This window comes from Mesoplodon densirostris, chromosome 1 (assembly GCF_025265405.1).
Source record: "Mesoplodon densirostris isolate mMesDen1 chromosome 1, mMesDen1 primary haplotype, whole genome shotgun sequence".
In the NCBI taxonomy this organism is placed as follows: Eukaryota; Metazoa; Chordata; class Mammalia; order Artiodactyla; family Ziphiidae; genus Mesoplodon; species Mesoplodon densirostris.
Genome location: NC_082661.1, coordinates 18,624,584 through 18,644,385, shown reverse-complemented (window position 1 = coordinate 18,644,385; position 19,802 = coordinate 18,624,584). Strand labels below are relative to the sequence as shown.

General features: G+C 47.3%; 2 protein-coding genes across 2 annotated transcripts in view; one reads left to right on the top strand and one right to left on the bottom strand.

The window, feature by feature from the left end:
- The window catches only part of LOC132487800 (guanylate cyclase 2G-like), a 36,786-nt gene extending 35,279 nt beyond the window's left edge, over positions 1–1,507 (bottom strand). The window contains 1 exon segment of the mRNA XM_060095564.1: positions 1,124–1,507. Within this exon segment, the coding sequence (XP_059951547.1) occupies positions 1,124–1,507 (384 nt within the window).
- Positions 1,508–14,867: 13,360 nt separating this feature from the next.
- Positions 14,868–19,802, top strand: part of ACSL5 (acyl-CoA synthetase long chain family member 5) — a 43,497-nt gene continuing 38,562 nt past the window's right edge. Inside the window, exon 1 of the mRNA XM_060099592.1 lies at positions 14,868–15,114. The gene's annotated coding sequence lies outside the window, so the exon portion shown is untranslated. The remainder of the gene's footprint in view (positions 15,115–19,802) is intronic.

Below are 19,802 nucleotides of genomic sequence, written 5' to 3'. Positions count from 1 at the left end.
AAACATGGGGGCACAGAAATGTATTAATAAGTTCCAAAACTAGCAAATAGTGGAGCAGGCTTGGAATTCAGGTAATGTGGTTACAGAGCGCACACTCATAGGTACTACTCACTTTTTTAAAATTTGTTCCTTCTTCATTTTCCACTAGGAGCCTACTATTTACAGGGAACTTCAGAGACCTTCCTCTGAAAAAGATCTTGTGATCAACTATTACAGGAGTTAAGACGTGTAAAAACAGCTGTAGAGTTAAATATGCCCTTCAACATTTATAGACAATAGATTTAGAGGAGCTTAGAGAAGTAAGAAATTACTTCTGATTTGGGAATTAGAGATGTGAACGATGAGGGTAGAGGGATAAAGAAAGGCTTGTGGCATTTGAGCTTGACTTTGAAGAATGGGTAGGCTTTGTTAATCAAATGGGGAATGTGTCAAATGGGGAAATCTAGGAGACACTAAGGTTCAAATTCAAATGTAAACTTAACTCTATAGCACCCACTAATGACAGTTCTGCAGTATTTTTGAACGTGAGAACTGTGCCGACCCATCTCTTCAGCCTTTGCATCTATACCTCTCAGAGCACAAGATACCCACAGACGTCAACAAAGCTAATCTCATTAGCTAAACAAATACAAATCATTCACATCTCTCATTTTCTTGCCTTAGCTTATGGCAATCTGTCATACTTCATCCTTTCCCTCTTTCTTTCCCATTCCTGAATAATTTATTATACATGCCAAAGGGAAACCTACACAAACAGATGTTATTTTTCTATTTAAAGCCAAGCATTCAATTTCTTCTTAAGTTTTCTGAGCCACGTGGCTGGCAAGGTTAGAGTGAATAACCAACAGCGCCAAGGCCAAACAATCAACAAGTCTGTTAGTGAACATCAAGTTAGTGAGTGAACTGACAATTATTGATTTGAGAGGCTTTCTTTGAAGAGAGTATTAATTGTTCTAATTGCATGGTCTAATTACATCTCAAAGAAATGGTACACAAGACTTATACAGTTATTATTTATAATAATGTCATCCAAGTCAAGAGATTATTCAAGTCTATACCATCATCTTTAAGACCACCCTTTCCAATGGAAACTCAGAGTTTCTTAGAAGGCTGTATACTCTACCTCTGCTGCTTCTGGGCATGCTGGTCCAAACAGGGCAGAAATTTCTTCTTTCTGGACCTGGTTGATGAAAAGAGCAAGAGACTCCTTGGCGCTGCAGGTTGAGTTGGTGTAAGTAAACTCCCAGCTGATATGTCCGAAGTCTGCCAGCTCAGAGTTGATCTTGTCCATGGCAGTCTGGAGTCCAGCACCCAGCCTTTGCACATTGAATGGGTGGGAGATGTTCCAGGGGGCCTAGAACCCCCCAGTGAGTGTAGCAGCCTCAAGCCACGTCACCAGGACACTGACAAAGAGCATCAGAACTAAGGTTGGGTGGCCAGCTTGGCATTCAACCCCCAAACAGGGCCCAGATCCAAGTGGAGCCTCAGCACCTGTCCTGGGAGCCATGGATGGAGTCTAACACCTGTATCACTGCAGAACCCTGAGAGGCTTAGCCTCCTGACCACTTGTGCCCAGAGCTTAAATGATGGTGCACAGTTCCCTGAGGACCACAGCTTGCTTTCTCTTCAGTGCTGTTAATTAACCGAAACCTTCCCTTTCCAGAGTCTGTCCTAACACATCTAGAAGCAGAAGTCTGTGGAAGGTGGCTGGGACAGGGAGCCGGCAAGGCCCTGGTAATTGATCCAGTGGCACCACTGTCAAACTCCATGGTCCTTGGCAAGCCACATAACCCCCACTCCCTCTCCACCCCCCAGATCCCTCTCCACTAGTAAAATAAGAATCATGGGAACCACGCAAGTGTAGACAGATGGCCTAGGCTGGAATTCTGACTCCATCACATATTAGTGGTGTAACCTAGGACATGTTACTTTCCCTCTCTATGGTTTCATCTCCAGATCCATAAAATGGGGATAAAATCTAATGGGATCTTCCCAAATGTGATATGGTAAAGATTAAAAGAGATCATACAAGTCTGGTGCTTGGTACAATGTCTGGGCAAAGGGAGCCACTTTGTCAATGTTAGATGTTAGATCATGATGGTGATGAAGATGACAATAATGATGATGATGGGGTGATTGATGATGTTGATAGTGTAATAATGGTTATTATTATCACCTGCCGATTCCACCTTATAAGAAATTTTTCTACAATGAGTGAGCTAATGGTTATGAAAGGGTTTACTCACAACTGGCACAATCTATGTCCCTCACCCTGGTCTAGGGTGCCATGGAAAGGTTACTGCTGGATGAATACTAATTCTCCATCTACATAGGTCAGGGCAAGGAGCTGGGGGCAGTTCTTTGTTGAAGAATTGCATATGAAGTATTACATAGGTAATACTTCACATGTAAAGTATCACTTTGTATGAAGTATTACAGGGATGGCAAGACCCTTGGGAAGCCATTGTTGTCCCCAGGTAAGATGACCCAGCCGTCAGCCAGGCAAATGCACATCAGTATAGAGAATTCAACTCTGACTACCATGGACTTTCTTTTGGACCCTGGCAGGGGAGGTGCTGGCATCTCCCACTCATCCATTCATCTCAAGATCATGTTTTTTTTTTTTTGGCCATGCCGTGCGGCATGCAGGATCTTAGTTTCCGGACCAGGTATTGAACCCATGCCACCGGCATTGGGAGTGCAGAGTCTTAACCACTGGACCACTGGGGAAGTCCAGGATCATGTCTTTGAACACAGAAGACTTGCTGTGGTTCTCAAAGCTTGATCTAAGGACCACCTACATCAGTCTCTTCTGATGGTTAAAAAGACAGATTCCAGGGCTCCACTCCAGACCCTATGAACGAGAATGTCTTGGGTTTACTCTGGAAATCTGCATTTAACAGACCCTCACATATCCCTAAGTACACTAAAGTCTGAGAAGCTCTGAGACAGTCTGCAGCTAGAGAGGAAAGGAATAGCCAATAACTATACACTACTCAATTTCCTTCAGTAGCAAATTCCCAGAATGGGATTACTGAGCTTTAGCTCTGACCTGCCTCAGAAGGGCATTTCAAAACTGCTGGATTAGAGGGGTTGCTTTTCTCCAAACCAAATTCATCGTCGCTTCTTCTTCACTGAACTTCAGTCTCTCTCTCCTCTGCTAGGACAGCTTAGTGTCAGTTTGCAAAGTCATAAAGACTGAAGTCTAAATTCTTTAAAGTCTGAGTCTAAGGACTCTCTTGCTCTAATCACATGCAGAATTCCATGGGTCTTTTTGGCTCAGACGCTTACCAGGTGTAAGTAGGCTTGGGCGAGTCAGTTAAATCTGTGCCTTAGTTTCCTCAGCTTCAAAAGAGCTTAATAAGGTCCCTCTCAGAAGGATGTTGTAAAGATATTGTGAGATGACATAATCACTTAGCACAGTACCCTACACTTAGTAGGAGCTCTGTAAAGAAGTACTCCAAACGGGTGTGTCATTGCATAAGTTGGGGTCTCAAGACTAGGATTGTGGGAACAATATTTTACGATACACTCTGTGTCCCCCCTCTCCCCCTCCCATATACAAACTTCTTAAAACTTGTATTCCTACTCTGGATAATTTGAGATTCTTTGTGTGTACAGATTGCCTTTCCCTGAGAACCTTTGAGGCCGAGTAACTGTGTGTGTTCCTCTTTGGAGCCACAGATCCAGTACAGTGTTGGGCCAGTAAGCATGCAAATTCATACTAATCAGAATAAGTGTTTTTTTTGTATTGTAAGTGCTTATAAGTGAGCATGGTCAAAACGAGAAGAAAATGCCAATGATGTTCAGTGTCAGTGGGAAATTAAGAAATAGACATACACCGCTGGTAGGAGTGTTGATTGACAGCAGTTTTCCCATATGCACCCAAAAGCCTTAAGAATATATATGCAGGGCTTCCCTGGTGGCGCAGTGGTTGAGAGTCCGCCTGCCGATGCAGGGGACACGGGTTCGTGCCCCAGTCTGGGAAGATCCCACATGCCGCGGAGCGGCTGGGCCCGTGAGCCATGGCTGCTGAGCCTGCGCATCCGGAGCCTGTGCTCCGCAACGGGAGAGGCCACAACAGTGAGAGGCCCGCGTACCGCAAAAAAAAAAAAAAAATTAAAAAAAATAAAAAAGAATATGTATGCACCTTTGACTCAGAAATTCCAATTTGGGGCATTTATGATAAGACTTAACCACAATGCTTTTTTTTTTAATTTTTCAAAAATTAGGCACAACCCCCCTGTTCAATAGTAGGGGCCTGGATGAGTAACATGGAGTGAATCCATGTGACTGAGGAGGGCACTCATTAAAAATGATATATTAAATGTGCACTTACTGACTTAGAAAAATAGTCACAATTATTAAGAGAGGAGGTACACTTTATTTATTTTTTTTTTTGCGGTACGCGGGCCTCTCACTGTTGTGGCCTCTCCCATTGCAGAGCACAGGCTCCGGACGCGCAGGCTCAGTGGCCATGGCTCACGGGCCCAGCCGCTCCGTGGCATGTGGGATCTTCCCGGACCGGGGCACGAACCCGTGTCCCCTGCATCGGCAGGCGGACTCTCAACCACTGCGCTACCAGGGAAGCCCGAGGAGGTACACTTTAAAACGACATGAATAGTATTCCATTTTTTGTTGTTTTCTTAAAAAGCACATAAAGTTGCATAACAAATATTATACACACCAAACAAATAAAAACTCTGGGTGATAGGAGTTATGGGTGTTTTTTCTCCTCTGCTTAATTTTCATATTTTTATCTTCATGTCTTTGCAATAAGGAAGAAAAGTGAAAGTTTTAATTGAAAATAAACCCTACAGACTTGTATTTGCAGAGTGAAATCACAGGGAGTTAAACTCATGCTGTCTGAATTCCTGGGTCAGGAGCACTTCACGTTGGTCTGGACCCTCACACTTCTATGCACTTGGCTTATTCTCTGCTGAACTAGGCCCCTTCCATGTCTCCACTGCCCTCAGAGGGATAGGGAGACAGAGATGCGGTTTTCCAGGTAATGGCGATCATGGTCTGGAAACCATTGCCATGGTAACAGGCCCACCCACTTTGTACGAAGTGCTTGATTGGCTGGAGTGGCAAGGCCTGAGGTTAAAACCGGGGAGACTGGCAGGGACTGTGGCTGCTGGAGGGGGCACACTGTTCTCCACTTTGCTTCTCCAGCCCTGCTCTCTTCTAGGAGATTCTTATGCCTGCAAATTACCAGTGGTGGTAGATGGGGGAGGCCGTGTTGTTTTATCCCACGATGCTTTGGAACAAAAGTAATCTGTGCTTGGCCCCCAGAGATGCAGAGCTTGGTTCCCTATGTTAGCGTTTTGATTCCTAGATATGTTATCCCATCTCTGTTTCCTGAAAAGATTATTACAGAGGGAGGATTCTCTTTTCCTAATTTATAGTTTCCTCACTCCTGACCAGCTGGGCCATAAATCAGATGTAGGGCCAGCTGTTCAGCATACAACATCAGATAAGATTAGCTGTATCCAGGGTGATGGGACTAGCTTTTCTCTACCTGTCCTTCCTCCCTCCCATTTGGCCCCTCCCTTCAATTTGTAAATCTGTGGCCTGATCACAGTTTAGAGAAAATGGAAATGATGTGGGTTGGAACTTCTTCAGAAGGTGAGAAACAGAAACAAGTGTTTGGCTCACTTGGAATACAATAAAGTCAGGCTGGAGTTTCCCACCTGGAGGGAAAGACCAAGGGAGAGGCAGCCATCACTTCTGCCCTCACACTTTCTCACACCTCACGGTGTGTTCTGGGAAGAGGCAACACCCTCAGTCTTCCAGAGTCTATAAGACTGGATCTGAGCCTCTGAGCCTCTGTTTTCTGATCTGTGAAGTGGGCTGAGGGAATGGCAGAGGGCTGAGACTTCTGACCTTACCAGCTTCTTGCTCTAAAACCCTAGGACCCTGGTGGATTCATAACTAACAAAGTACTCCATGCTTGGTGATGGCTGCAGTTTCTTTCCAGGTCTTGCTTACAGGTTCCTAAAGGGAGCATTCCTGAAGGTCTAGCATACCTTGTACCAACCATCCTACAAGTAAGCGCAAGTCAAAAGTGGCTCTTACCTACTGGGGTATGAACTTCAAACTTCCCTGTTGTGTTCTCAGCACTTGCCAATAGTTACGATGCAGTCAAGTAAAAAGAATCTCCTGGTAAGTAAATGTCTAAAGAGCTGTAGGAGAGTGGAGTAAAGGTTGAACTTGCATAAAGGGGAGATGGTGTTTCTTAGATCTGCCACAAAAGGCAATTCCTTGAATCCAAAAGCCACCCCTTTAAGTAACTGTGCGCAGACTACTCCCAGAAAGCCAAGGATGGGGCACTGGCCTTGGCGTTCTGATGAGGACATGCTGATTGTTTCTGAAAAGGTTGATGTGAGGGAGGAGAATCCTCCCTCCTGGGGACACTGCCTGTCTCATCTGTACTTCAAACTCTTGCTATTCGTCCTGTGCTACTGAAATAGACTCTTCCTCTGGCCTGTAATGTGTTGCTCTTTCTCATGCCCATTTTTACCAGGAATGGGTTTTTGATGCCTGAGTAGTTGCTTTTGACAACCTGGAGCTTCTAATCAATACTTTCAAGTTTTCTTCTGGCTACAGATCTAATCGGAAGTTTAGCAGATTGATCCAGACTAAATGCCAGATTTCCGATCTGAAGATTTATTCTGTGTTTTTTGATTCTACCTCCCAGATTACTGTCCCCAGCCCCTAATTAGCCTTAGCATGAAGAGCAAAACCTTCTAGAAACTAGTAGGGAGGAGGGGCAGCTGTCTGCTCAGTAATCAAGGTACTAAATATTTAGCAGTCATGGAATGACTTTTTCCATAAAATGTTAAGTGTTCCAAGAACACCTTTGTTGTCACAGTGTCCCAAACACTGAGCAAATAAAGAATGTGTCCTTGCCTTAACGCATCTTCCTCTGGTGATTATACACTTTCAACCCATACAAATGATATGCTTCTCCATCCAAGCCAATAGGGGGCCTGGGTAGCACCAGGCTTGTCATCTGGTTGGCGTCTCTCTGGTGCGTAGCCGTCTAAAGCCAGGCAGGATGTCCCTCTGGCTCCTCCACCCTTTTCAGCTTCTGGTCTACAGAGACCAGTACCCCTCCCACTTCCTGGCGTTTCCGCTCTGCTCGTGTTAAAAGCTCCCACATTGCTCCTTAGCCAGGCACTCAGTGATGTTCCCCCACGTTGCGAGCCCAGGGAACCAAGGCTGCAAAGCAGAGGACGATGTTCTTAAAGGCTTGGCAAGAGGGGAGGTGTGAGCATGGCTCCCCCAAAGTACAGGTGCTCCTGTCTGAAATTTCTCCCACACTCCCCTGTAAGAGGCAGCGTAGCAGAAGGGTGGGGAGCACGGGTTTGGAATGAGACTTAAGCTGGCTGGGACAAGTTTTGTACTATCTGAACCTCAGTTTCCTCATTTTTAATTACCCTGATGAGCTCATGAGAGGATTAGATGAAGGAATAGATGTTGAACACACAGCATAGTGCCTGGCCCGGAGCAACAGTCAGTGAATAGTAGCAGTTCTATAATAAGGAACTATTGCTTCCGTCAAGAAGATCATGACCTCTGTTGAATGGAGGTATGTAAACCCAAAGGAACAAACTGCTACTGCTACAGAACCCAGAGGAACAGGTCAAAGACCTCATTGTCTTCAAGTTCACCCAGAGCAGGTACAACATGCTGACACTGGGTAACACCACCTTTCACGTGTGTCCTATAGGCATTAAGACAGAGGATCTTTGGTCTAAATCAGTGTTGTCCATGAAAAATAGAGTGTGAGCCACTTAGGTAATGTTAAAATTCCCAGCAGGCAGATTTGAAGATTAAAAGAAACAAGTAGAAATACTTAGCTAGTTTATCTGAAATATTATCATTTCAACATATAATCCATATTTTAAAAATTGAGAGTTTATGTTATTTTCTTCGTACTAAGTCTCCAAAATTTGGTGTGTGTTTTGTACTTAAACACGTCTTAGTGCAGACTTTCTTCATTTCAAGTGCTCAGTTGCCACATGTAGCTACTGGTCACAGTATTGGACAGCGTACGTCTAAATATTTGCTCTGAGCTACGCTTCTAACCAGCTGGGAAATAGTGATGTTTCCTATGGGGCTGTTGAAAGTTCTGGGAATTTAGAGCTGCCGCCTCTCTGAGGACCTTCACCCTTTCCATCTGATTCTTAAATGCTCTTGGGATGCTCTTGCTGATAAAGGTGCAAGTTGCCTGTGTCGCTGCGTTCCAACCTCGCTGACATCGTGACCCTGAGAATAATAGTATTTATATGACACACTGAATCCCCTAGGTGGGGCTGGCCGTGAGCCCACCCAGCACTGTGAGGGCTGAGGTATCAGTATGTCTTGGCCCACCAGTGTCCCATGGCTCGCCAGTTGGGAAGCTCAGGTCCAAGCCTGTAAGGCAATCTGCTCTGTGTGTGTTATCTGGGGGAGGGGAGGCACAGGGGGAGTATCTGGGGTTGAGGGAAGCTGTTTATTGCAATCTGTGCAAACACCATTCTTGTCAATCAAGTGCTCACGCTTAAGTAACACTTCCTTCCCACAAAGAATGAGCAAGTGGCCTCAGGTGCCCAAGCTGTTACTGTCAGCAACCCGAGTTGAGCAAAACAAGCTGCTCCAGGCGCTGAGCTGTGGGGTCAGCTTCTCCCGTGTGGCTAACACTGGGGCCCAGAATAGCACAGTGGCCACTCCCAGCACAGCAGACAGCAAAGCAGAAAGAGCTGGGGATCGTACAGCTGAAAGATGTGTTACACTACCCCCCCACACAGCCCGCCTTCAACTGCAGGAAGCAAGGCTCCGTGTGGGAAGTCAGCTCAGCATCAGGAAGGATGTCCAGGCAGGTGGGAAGCCCTTCTGAGGAGGGGAAAGGGAGCTGTTGTTTCACCCTGGGCATCAGGTTCCCGTGGCTGGCACTGGGCTCTCCTTCCTCCAGGGCAATGGCTCTTAATTCTCTTTGAGATACCAATCAGAGTTCCCAAGAGAAATATATAAACACATGGGGTTTATATAGCGCATGCGGTTCATGGGATGAGTCATCCTTAATCAAAGACGTGTACTTGGGCTCTGGACTCAGGATGACCTGAGCTCAAAATCCGCCTCTAAGACTCTGCCAACTGTTAGCCACGTGCCTTGGGCAAGTAAACTTGACCTCTCTCAGCCTTTCCTCTTCCGCAGAATGACAATAACTTCTTTATAGGGCTGCTCTGAGGTTAAATGTGGTATTGCAGATAGCTCAGTGCAGTGGGGCCACATGGGAAGTGCTGGACAATATTCACGATCATCTCGAAGGCCTTCAGAATGGAGCTGACCTGGGAACCTAAGATTGCTCCTCAGAAAGGTGTACTTTGAGCGCCATTAGCCTTTTGAAACATCAGATAACCAAGGAAAGGGTGGGTATGGAATTCCGAGAATCGGAATGGTCAGTTAGGGCATCTTGTTAAGAGTTTAGGGAACTTTGCCCCTTTCTTTTCTCATCTCAGTGGAAGGTTAAACTTCAAAGTCAGCTCTGCCATGTGGGAAGCTAAAGGTCAGTCCATCACAGCTCTCATTTTGCCCACTTTGCACCATCACACCCTCTGCCCTGCTGTACAGCTGACTCTAGGGAAGGCCATGGCATTCTGACTCATCACTACTGAGTCAACATGAATAGATTCAGCCTATAGGTCTAGGACTCTGCTTCTCTTTCTTCTTGGGTCATGGTGCCTGACTTCTAAAGACTTGGATTAGCAGTCAAAACAGCCTCAGATCCTTCCTAAATAAGTGTTCAGTGGACCCCACACATCCCAGCTACTCCACACACCTTGTGCCGCCCCTTCTCATCTCCAGCTTCTTTCTCTGCCTTCCCTCGGAATGCCGACAGTGAGCCTTGTTGAGTAGCTAGTCCACAATCTGAATCCAGTGAAGTATGCTAAGAGCCAGAGTTACAAGATGAACCATCTGGATTCTGAGGGCAAAGGTTTTACTGAAAGGAGAAATTCCACTTTCCTCTAGAGGGACTTCATGAAGGTTCAGTGATGTCTGGAATCTGGAAACACCCCAAAGACCTTTAAATAATATTTGGTTCCCTGACTGATTCACACCTCCCAACCTGCTCTAAAATCTGCCTTGCCACCAATTCTGCTCCCGAAACAAAGGTCTCCTTTTCAGGAACAAGCTGCGAATCACCTGGCTTTGCAAAATAGCCTGAAATTATTATTATTTTTTTTTGCGGTACACGGGCATCTCACTGTTGTGGCCTCTCCCGCTGCGGAGCACAGGCTCCGGACGCGCAGGCTCAGTGGCCACGGCTCACGGGCCCAGCCATTCCGCGGCATGTGGGATCTTCCCAGACCGGGGCACGAACCCGTGTCCCCTGCATTGGCAGGCAGACTCTCAACCACTGCGCCACCAGGGAAGCCCAAACACGTGTTTTTTTGAAGGGAGATGTTATAGGAAACCATGGTTGATCAGGAGACAGTGTGGCCTGCTAGGGCACTGGAGGCCTGGGTTCTGGACTTCCCTCTCCTAGTAAGTTGATGCCTCACCCTAGCCGGCTGCTGCACCTTTTGGGGTCTCAGGTGCCCTTGAGAATAAAGTTAAGGTTATTAGATCAGGGGATGCCCCCTCCACACCCGCACTCCTACCCACATGGGTCGTCTAGCTGGGATGCTGTCAGCACTGACTTACACTTACCGAAAGGAGAAGAGCGAATGGCAATAACTCCTGCTGTCGTCGTAGCACCCTCCCTGGGTCTTGGCCCTCCCGCTGGTCTTGAGCAACACCTCTCTTCTAGAACACATCATGAGTTCCTCTCTGTGTTAAGTTGTCCTCCCAGTGGCACAATCACCAGAGCCAAAACGACCCCATGCAGAGTTCCTTTGAACAGTTCAGTAGTTGAGCCCGTGGAAGGCAAGGTGGCTGCTTGGAGCAGTGGGGGGTCCAAGAGTGTCCCCAAACCAGCAGCCTCCACATCAACTGGAGTTGTGAGAAATGCAGATTCTCAGGCCCTGACCCAGGCCCACTGAATCAGAAACTCCAGCATGGGCCCAGCAATCAGTATAACAAGCTCTCCAGGGTACTGTCATGCTCACTGGAGTTTGGGAACAACTGGCTTGGAGCATCTTGCTCTCTGGCTAGTGTGGCATCAGCAGGTGTTCAGTGGGTTGCTACTTAACACAAGTTGGCATTAATCCAATCAAGTGGGACCTCAGCCCCCAGTTCCCATTGAACTGTATCTTCTTTAGCCACCTCTTGGAAGCCTTTTCTTTCTGGTCCTACGGTAGGACCAGGGCTCCATGGCAAAAAGTGAGCTTACAGAGTCAATGCACCTACGACCTGGATAAGAATCTGGCCATATAAGACCTCTGTGTCAGGGAGGTAGCCACTCCTCCAGACAGAGTCAGCAGGAAGTGGTATTGGTTTCTGATTTTGATATTAGCCGCCCGACCAAATACAGTGAGAAGAAACCTAATGCAGCATTTCCACGAATTTCTGCAGGCCTGATACTCAGAAAGTGTTCAAGTATTTGAGGTCTGCTAGTGGTGAAACGAACACTTAGCAACAAAGCAGCACCATATGGGGGCAAAGGCACTGCGGTGGTTGTCTGTGGGCCCGGGTCAGGTCTTACCTTGACTGCTAACTGACCGCATGATTCTGAGTGATTTCTTTCACCTGAAAAGGCCTCATTGGCTTCACCTATAAAATAGAGATCACAAGTCATCTCCGGAGCCGCTTGCGTCTCCATCCAGCATTTTTGTTTAGTGATGTTGCCTTGCAGTCTTAAAGATTTTGGACTCGAGAATGGTGACTAGTGACTTTAAAATGGAAAGACAGAGGAGGATAGGCTGGACCATGATGCAACAGCAGTCCTGCTTCTTCCAGAGCTCGCCGAGCCGTGGGTGGTGTAGGCTGTATCCATGATTCTGCCTTCTAAATCCCACCCGGCTATGCCTGTCCTTCTGTCTAGATTCTAGAGTGATTTGCCTTATTTGATTGTCTTGGAGACACTGTAATTCTGTAGGGGTCACTGGCCCCTTCTAGAAGAAGGCTCATCTCTAAAATGCAGGCCTCTGCTTATCTGAATCTTAAAGTTATAGCTAGAGGCAGTTAGAGTGGTGTCTCGTTTTCCTCTCCCCCCTAAACTCAAGGAGCACTTTTTTCCTCTTCCTGTCACAGTCTCAAGGATTCTGCCCAAAAAGCAGGTGCAAAGCCCTGTCTAACCCCTCCGGTTTCCCAGAGGTATGGGCTTTATACAATGTTTTGCTTGTTAAACGTTAGCTTTCTGAGCTGAGGACTCTCTCTCTCTCTTTTTTTCTTCCTCTAAAGCCCGTTGCATAACAGTCTCCTGTTTTAAACTTTCGCCAAATCCTACACTTCTCACTGTTGGAGGTTACCACAAGTGTTTGAACAGGTAACTTCTACCTTTGAACTTCTATTGCAACAGGTTCAAAGGTTCCAAGAGGGCTGGTTAGCCACGCTCATTGGCTTCAGGTGTGGTCCCGAGCGCTGAGGACAGGCAACATCACCAAAGGAAACGTCGGGACTCAGGAGCTGAATGTGGTGCTGAAGGAGTACAGCCAGCTGTGAGGGGTGCGTTTCCTGGACCCCGGAAGTGAGAGGATTCTTACAAGGTAAGCTGCAATAATGCTACCTGCTCCATAGCTTATATGTTTATGGGAGAGCAGAGATGGGGCTGGTTGGGGAGAAGACAGTGGGCCGTGTGTCTGTTCTCAGCCTAAGGCTCTTTTCACAACATGAAATAACATTTGGTTGAGTAGTAATCTCAGCTGACTTGCGTGGGAGGCAAAGAAAAAATCAACTGAAAAGGGGGTGGAGACATGGAAGGGGCTCTGAATGCTGGCAGGAGATGGACTTGGAAGAGAGAGTTGTTAATTTCACTAAATGCAAATAAAACAGACTTAAAAGCTTTAAAGGTTATAGCCAAAGCCAGGATGTGGGTCTCTTTCATCTTCCATTTAGAAATGTCTGTATCAATATGATTAGAAAGGCCATCCATCAGCTGCTGCTGACAGCCCTTCCCATTTGGAAGGGAGCAGGGAAGGGAATTCTTAACAGACTTTCTGTCCCATGCTGGTGTCTGTACAAGATATGTGATGTGCATTACCTCATTGGCTCCTTACCTCCTGTAAGGTAGGTGGTATAGTTCCCATATAACAGATGAATAATGTGCCTCTGGGCTGTTAAACAGCGCAGCCTGGGCTGCATAGCTAAGAGGAGGCGGGGCAGGAATTTGAGTCCTGGTCAGTATGTCACTACAGTCTGCTGCATGATGCAGAATTCTTGGGGGCTGTGAAAACCTTCCATCTTTCCCTCGCATCTTGGGGGTGTCCCTCATGCATGTAGGATTGAACAGGAATGCACCTCTAGATGCTAGAGCTTTAGAATGGCCCAGACTCTTCTGTACTTGAGCATTTGATCCTGGAGGAATCCATCTTCTCCTGGCCCTAAGCTCTTCGTCGGGTTGGTAAAGGAAGACAGCACTCAGGGAAGAGCCCAGTAGCATTATAATGGCTGAGACTTGACACCCACTCTACCATCCTCTGCCATCCTCTGTTCTTCGCTGAAGGGAGCTGCCCCTGTGGGAAGTGAGCTTGGAAACTAAGCAAAGCCAAGTGTTCCTCCAGCCATGAGATGAACCTGAAGATGGAAAGGCAGAGGGGGCACCCTCATCTTCCCATACTTCACCGTTCTCCCATGTCTAAAGTGGGCTCCTGTGAGGCCAAGGGACCAGCTCTTATGTTCCCTGAGATTGGGGCACAGCTCACTTTGGTTTTTATGGTTGGAGGCTTTTAGGCCCTCCTCTATGTAGAGAAGGAATCCCAAACTAACTCTAGTAAAGAACTGAGCTCATGCTGGATTTACTTTGAGCCTTCTTAAAGGAACCAAGGCTGGGGAAAGCGCTGCTTAATTCTGGGGTGTCTGAGAGGTGGTGGGGAGGGGTGGGGGCAGGAAGGGGTAGGAGAACTTGTTCTTTCTGCCTTCAAATCTGAGAATGGAAGCTCCTATACCCTTCTGTGGCCACAGCCGTAGGTGAATCCAATGAGACTACTGCAGGTCCTGATGCCCTGTAGACCAATCCCCAAGACTCTTTCAGGGCGTCTGCACATTCAAAGCAATTTTTATAATAATACCAAGAAGTAATTTGTCTTTTCCACTGTCGTTGTCTCACAAATATACAGTGGAGTTTTCCAGAGGCTCCAAGATGCAGGATCAGTCTGACAGCTAACGGCATGTGTGCTTGTGGATTCCTGATTTTAAAATTTCCCAGTTGTAATCTGGGAGGTGAGGGAGGGCAGCAGAATACATTTTGAATTAAAAATTTGAGGTACGGAAAGGGTGTGTCAGAGGAAAGGAACAGATCTCCGTGGCTGTCCCTCTCGTTCCTGACGTGCTTGTTTTCTTGGCTTTATCAGCACTGCTTCGGGGACTGAGGCAGGCTCACTGGGGACTGGAGAGTGGGTGACACAGTGCACAGCTGGCCGGCAATGCTGGCCAGGCCAGGCTGGCCTCCAGGTGTCCCCACAGTCTTGGGAAGGATGCGAGGGCCACGGTGCCCTGTGGCTGGACCTCCCTGTCCTGGGAACCCAGGGAGGGCGTCTCACCTCTCTGACACTGGTGGTCTGCAGGGGGCACCTCAGTCATCTCCGTCTGGTTTTTGGTCTTGGTTTAGCGGTAGTCAGACAAACAGGGAGAGCGTGAGTTGCGTGGATGCAGGCTGGCTTCTGTGTCAGCCCTTAGGGACTGATGGTAAAGGCTTTGAAACCGAGCCAGGAGAGCTTTAGCGGCTTTTCTCCTTCTGGTCAGAACGCTTCCACTTTCAGTTGTGAAAGAAAAACCAGGAAGTGAAGTCCCTGAGCACGTTAGAAGCCGGCCATGGCCTGACTCCTGACACGGGACAGCTCAGACAGGGGCCTGACGGCTCAGACGGCTCAGAACTGGGGACCCTCGGCCTGCAGAGATGCTCTGAAGCCCCTGTGACTCTGGAGGAACCGGGGGTTAGGGGAGAGGACAGGGACTCGTGCCACGAGGAACTCAGAGCCAGGAGGCCCTGTTCACTGGAAGCTCCAAGAGATGCGGCCCCCTCGCAGGGTAAGGGGGCAGCTGGAGGGGGTATTTAGTAAGGGGTCACGTGGGTATGAGGTAGAAGCCCCGGTGGCATCCTGACCCCCAGCTCTGGAGAATCTGCAGCTTGCTGTGTCACAGGCACATGTCAGTGCTCACTTTCTCCCTGGTCTCGAAGGGACTTCTTTAAACCCCCCTCATCAGGAGGGTGGAGGAGAAGTCGGATTGTGGAGGAGTCCTTTCTCCTGCCTCTCTTAGGGAAGGGGGACCACAACCCAGACCCCATTTTGTGGGCCTGAGCCTCTGCCTATAACTCGCCTGTGCTGCACTGGGGGTTGTCCTCAATTTTCCTGATGGATCTTCAGTCCTTCTGAGGGGAAGAGCTGCCCGATACATGACTCATGGAATGGTTTCTGGATGAAGTTGGATCTGTTTTAAGGAGTAGGGCCACAAGTTGAATCTAAGATGAACTTGACCTTCAAGGAGTGAGTGTTGGAAAGGGACTCCATAGTTGGGGCTTACTACCTTCTGTGGGTATCCATCTTTTTGGTGATTTGAAAAGTAGAATTGGATCTATAGCTCCAGTTTGTAGGTAATTGGTATTCTCTAACAGAGGCAGTCTTAAAAAATAATAGAGTTAAATTAAACTAAATTTAATTTAATTTAAAAATAAAAGATTGGTTCAGTTAAAAAAAAAGGAATAATTGGTTTTGGTGATCCCTCCCTCTGTATTCCAGCGTGAGAGTTACTTTATGGTTGTCCCCTCCAATGGACAAGTATTTGAGGTGAACACAGAATAATCTTGGAAGAGACTTGGTATAAAATCTTGTAGGCATCACTTGTACGCTTGGCACAATAAAAGGGACAAAAACTGAAATAAAACAAGAGTCACAAATACTTACAGAAGAGGCAGGCAATAGAGCCAAGTAAAGTAGGTGCAAAATGGCAAAATGCAAGGCAGGTGCACCCAGATAAACATACTCCAACTTAATGGGTTTATTTCAAACATTATCCAGACCAAACAGAATGCTTCAGCTGAGCATTTGTTGAGGTTCTGACCTGAAATAGTCTTTTCTCCCAACTTCTATTCTAACTTTCTGGGGGCAATGACACCTAAAATAATATCAGTGTATCATTGAGTGCCTAGGCCCTAAACCTGCAGTGGGGGCCACAGATGCTAGAGGGAGGCTGTGGGTCCAGAAAGGAGAAAGGAAGGAAACTGTGGGGGAGGGGGAAGAGGAAGCCAGTTAGTTACACACCAGCTCATAGTGGGTACTCTGATATTTCATTAAGACAGTATTAGGAGATGGTTGGTTAAGAGAGGTGAAGCCACCTTCCCAAGATCACAAAGCAGCCAGCTGTCAACTGGAACAGAAGCTGCAGTTGGTGTGATGTTAACAACCGTGTTCCATCCACTCCTATGTAGAGTTAACCTCTCTCTGGATTTCCTAGAAATTTTCTTTTTTTTTTTGCAGTACGCGGGCCTCTCACTGTTGTGGCCTCTCCCGTTGTGGAGCACAGGCTCTGGACGCACAGGCTCAGTGGCCATGGCTCACAGGCCCAGCCGCTCCGCGGCATGTGGGATCTTCCTGGACCGGGGCACGAACCCATGTCCCCTGCATCGGCAGGCGGACTCTCAACCACTGTGCCACCAGGGAAGCACAAATTTTCATTTTTAAAAAGATTCTTATGTATGGTGACCCGGGCAGATATTGACTTCATATATTTCTTAGAGACTTTTCAGGTTGGCATTTTTCTAGAATGTAAATATTACAGCTACCATTCTTTGAATATTTATTGTGGGGCAGTACTGTGCTTACTGTTTGTTTTGTTTTGTTTTAATTAATTTATTTAATTTATTTATTTTTGGCTGCATTGGGCCCTCGTTGCGTGTGGGCTTTCTCTAGATGCAGCGAGCAGGGGCTACTCTTTGTCGTGGTGCGCGGGCTTCTCATTGCAATGGCTTCTCTTATTGCGGAGCATGGCCTCTAGGCGCGTGGGCTTCAGTAGTTGTGGCTTGTGGGCTCAGTAGTTGTGGCTCGTGGGCTCTAGAGCCCAGGCTCAGTAGTTGTGGCACACGGGCTTAGTTTCTCCGTGGCATGTGGGATCTTCCCGGGCCAGGGCCCCAACCCGTGTCCCCTGCATTGGCAGGTGGATTCTTAACTACTGCACCTCCAGCGAAGCCCCTGTGCTTACTCATTTATTGGGCTTTTACCTTTTTGATCTTCAAAGCAGTCCTATGAGGTAGGTATGTTTTTTTGTAGAGGGGGAACCAAGACTTAGAAATAAACTGGACACAGTATGAAGAGATTGGAGCTGGCATTTGAGCTCTGGATCATTTAGTTCTGAAGGCAAACTCTGCCTCCATTTCTGATGAGTCTAATTTAGCACATGGACCAGAGAATTAGAAACTGGGAGAAACTTTTTTCCTGCAAATCCTCCCACTTTCAAATCCATAGAAATGGAAAGCAGATTGATCCTTGGTTGCCAGGGATTGGGAGGAAAGAGGAATGGGGAGTAACTGCTTAATGGGTACAGGATTTCCTCTGGGGATGTTGAAAGTGTTTTGAAACTAGTTAGAGGTGGTGGTTGCGCAACATTGTGAATGTACCAAATGCTGCTGAATTGTTCACTTTAAAGTGGTTAATTTTATGTTACGTGAATTGCACCTCAGAAAAAAAAAACCCTCCCACGGCTAGGCAGGTGAATTCCTAAACCAGGATTTGGCGATATTTTTAGAAATCAGAAAGGAGGTTTCTGTTTCTGTCTGTCTCATATGCCTGGCCAGCAGATGAACTGACCCTCATTTGGAGTGTGACCTCAGGGGACTCGTGTCCAGAGGCACCCTACGGGGGTGACGTGTCCCCAGCAGCCCTGAGGTCAGCCGTCGCTGCTCTCACCCCACTCTGCTATAAACACATCCCGGTCTGTTCCTCCCCCGTGTGACTACGCACCATGAGATCAGAAATGTACTCTCTCGTTCTTCCCCGGCACAGAGCCTGGTATTTTCAGGCTCTTAATTCATGTCATTAGAATAAATACGAGTTTTGGAGTTTGGAAGGTCAGGCAGCCCTTGTACTGCTGTGGCGAGGCCATGGTACCAACCCTCTGCGGGGAAGCTTGTTGTAGATCTCTGGGTCTCCATGGGTCACTCTACTCTAAGAGTTGTGAGGTTGTGAGTGGCTTGTGGGAGGATGCAGGGGTGCGGTAGGGCTGAGGGAGATGGCAGGGTCAGAGCTCAGAGGTGGACCATGGGATCCCCAACTAGAAATCCTCTGTTTAAATAGAAATGAGGAGTTGTTAAGACCTTTGTATGTAAGTCGAAGGACAGTTATACTACAAAGATCATGACCATCTCTTCTCTTTGGGGACATCTCAAAATAGAACATCTGATATGGACAAGGAGTTAGAAACTGACTTAAGTGGAAGAGGGGAAAAGAGAGCTCATCTTCACTGAGGGCTTCCTATGTGCTGGACAGCATACTGGGAAGTCTACCCATAGTATCCCTTTTAAGTAGAGATAATTACCTACCCCTTCTGGTGTGCAGTGGAGGGAAACTGATGTTCAGTGACATTAAGTAACTGTCCCAGGGCCACATATCTGGTAAGTGGTAGTGCTGTTGCTCTGGTACCTGGAAAGGCAATGGCCTTAAATGTTTGCCACTGGAAATGATACCATTGGGAATAAAGCTGCTTGTTTACACACTGAATCTGGTGACCCCTGACTTGCCCAACCAGGTAGTGAGTGGGCTGATTCTGAAGAGACCTCTTTCACAGCCTCCTGCATCAGCCTGTCTTTATCCTGGCCTGGGTGATGGGGTCCTAGCACTTTGTCCAGCCTATCTTTATACGGGTTCTTATCAACTCCAGCGGTTGGTACTGGTTTTCCTGACCTCAGCACTCTCATGATTCATTTGGTCAGCAATAGGCTTGGAAGGCCTTTGGGAATGTTTACTGAGACAAGAACTTCCTCAGGGTAGAGCTGCTGGACTATGACTTGTTGGAAGCACAGTAGTACATCAAGGTTGACTAAGTCGATCTAAGATCCAGTGGGATTTGTCACTGCCTGTCACCAGCCTATGAGTGGCTCAGCAACTATCCTGTGTGATCTTCATGGACTGAGTTAAGAGGATTTTGGCATTTGACTTAATGAAGGCTTTCCTGATAAATCCCACCCCACCAAGGCCTGGCACCCCAAGGCTCTCTGGTGTTTGTGAACCAAATGACTCCAGTGGTGTAGCGTCTATACCAGGCCCCAGACACTGTCTTACTCAGCCCTTTGGAGGCTTTGACTTTTTTCCCTTTCTACTAAAATTGGTCCTCTGTCTCCATCAGACATGTCTCTTCACCATTTCCCTTGACACTTGTCCCACTTTGGTGCCTCTAATCGTGCTGCACCTCTCACCCCACATCCGGCTATTCCTCTTCCTCTCTTCTACTTAGGTTTATCCAACCTAATATGGTGACTGCTCTCTCCATGGAAAAGTAGATGGAGAGACACAGACAGCAATGGAGAAACATAGTTTGGTGACAGTGACCCTGGTGGGAATCATAGTTGGGGTCTTACCAGCCATTGGCCTCCTTGGTGGGGTGGTCATCCTTGATTGGCCCTGGACATAAGACTATAGTCGATACAGCCAGGGGATCAAGGACCACACATCCTTGAGGGTCTAGTGCTCCTTAGACCACCTCCACCTACTCCAGTCTACACTGGC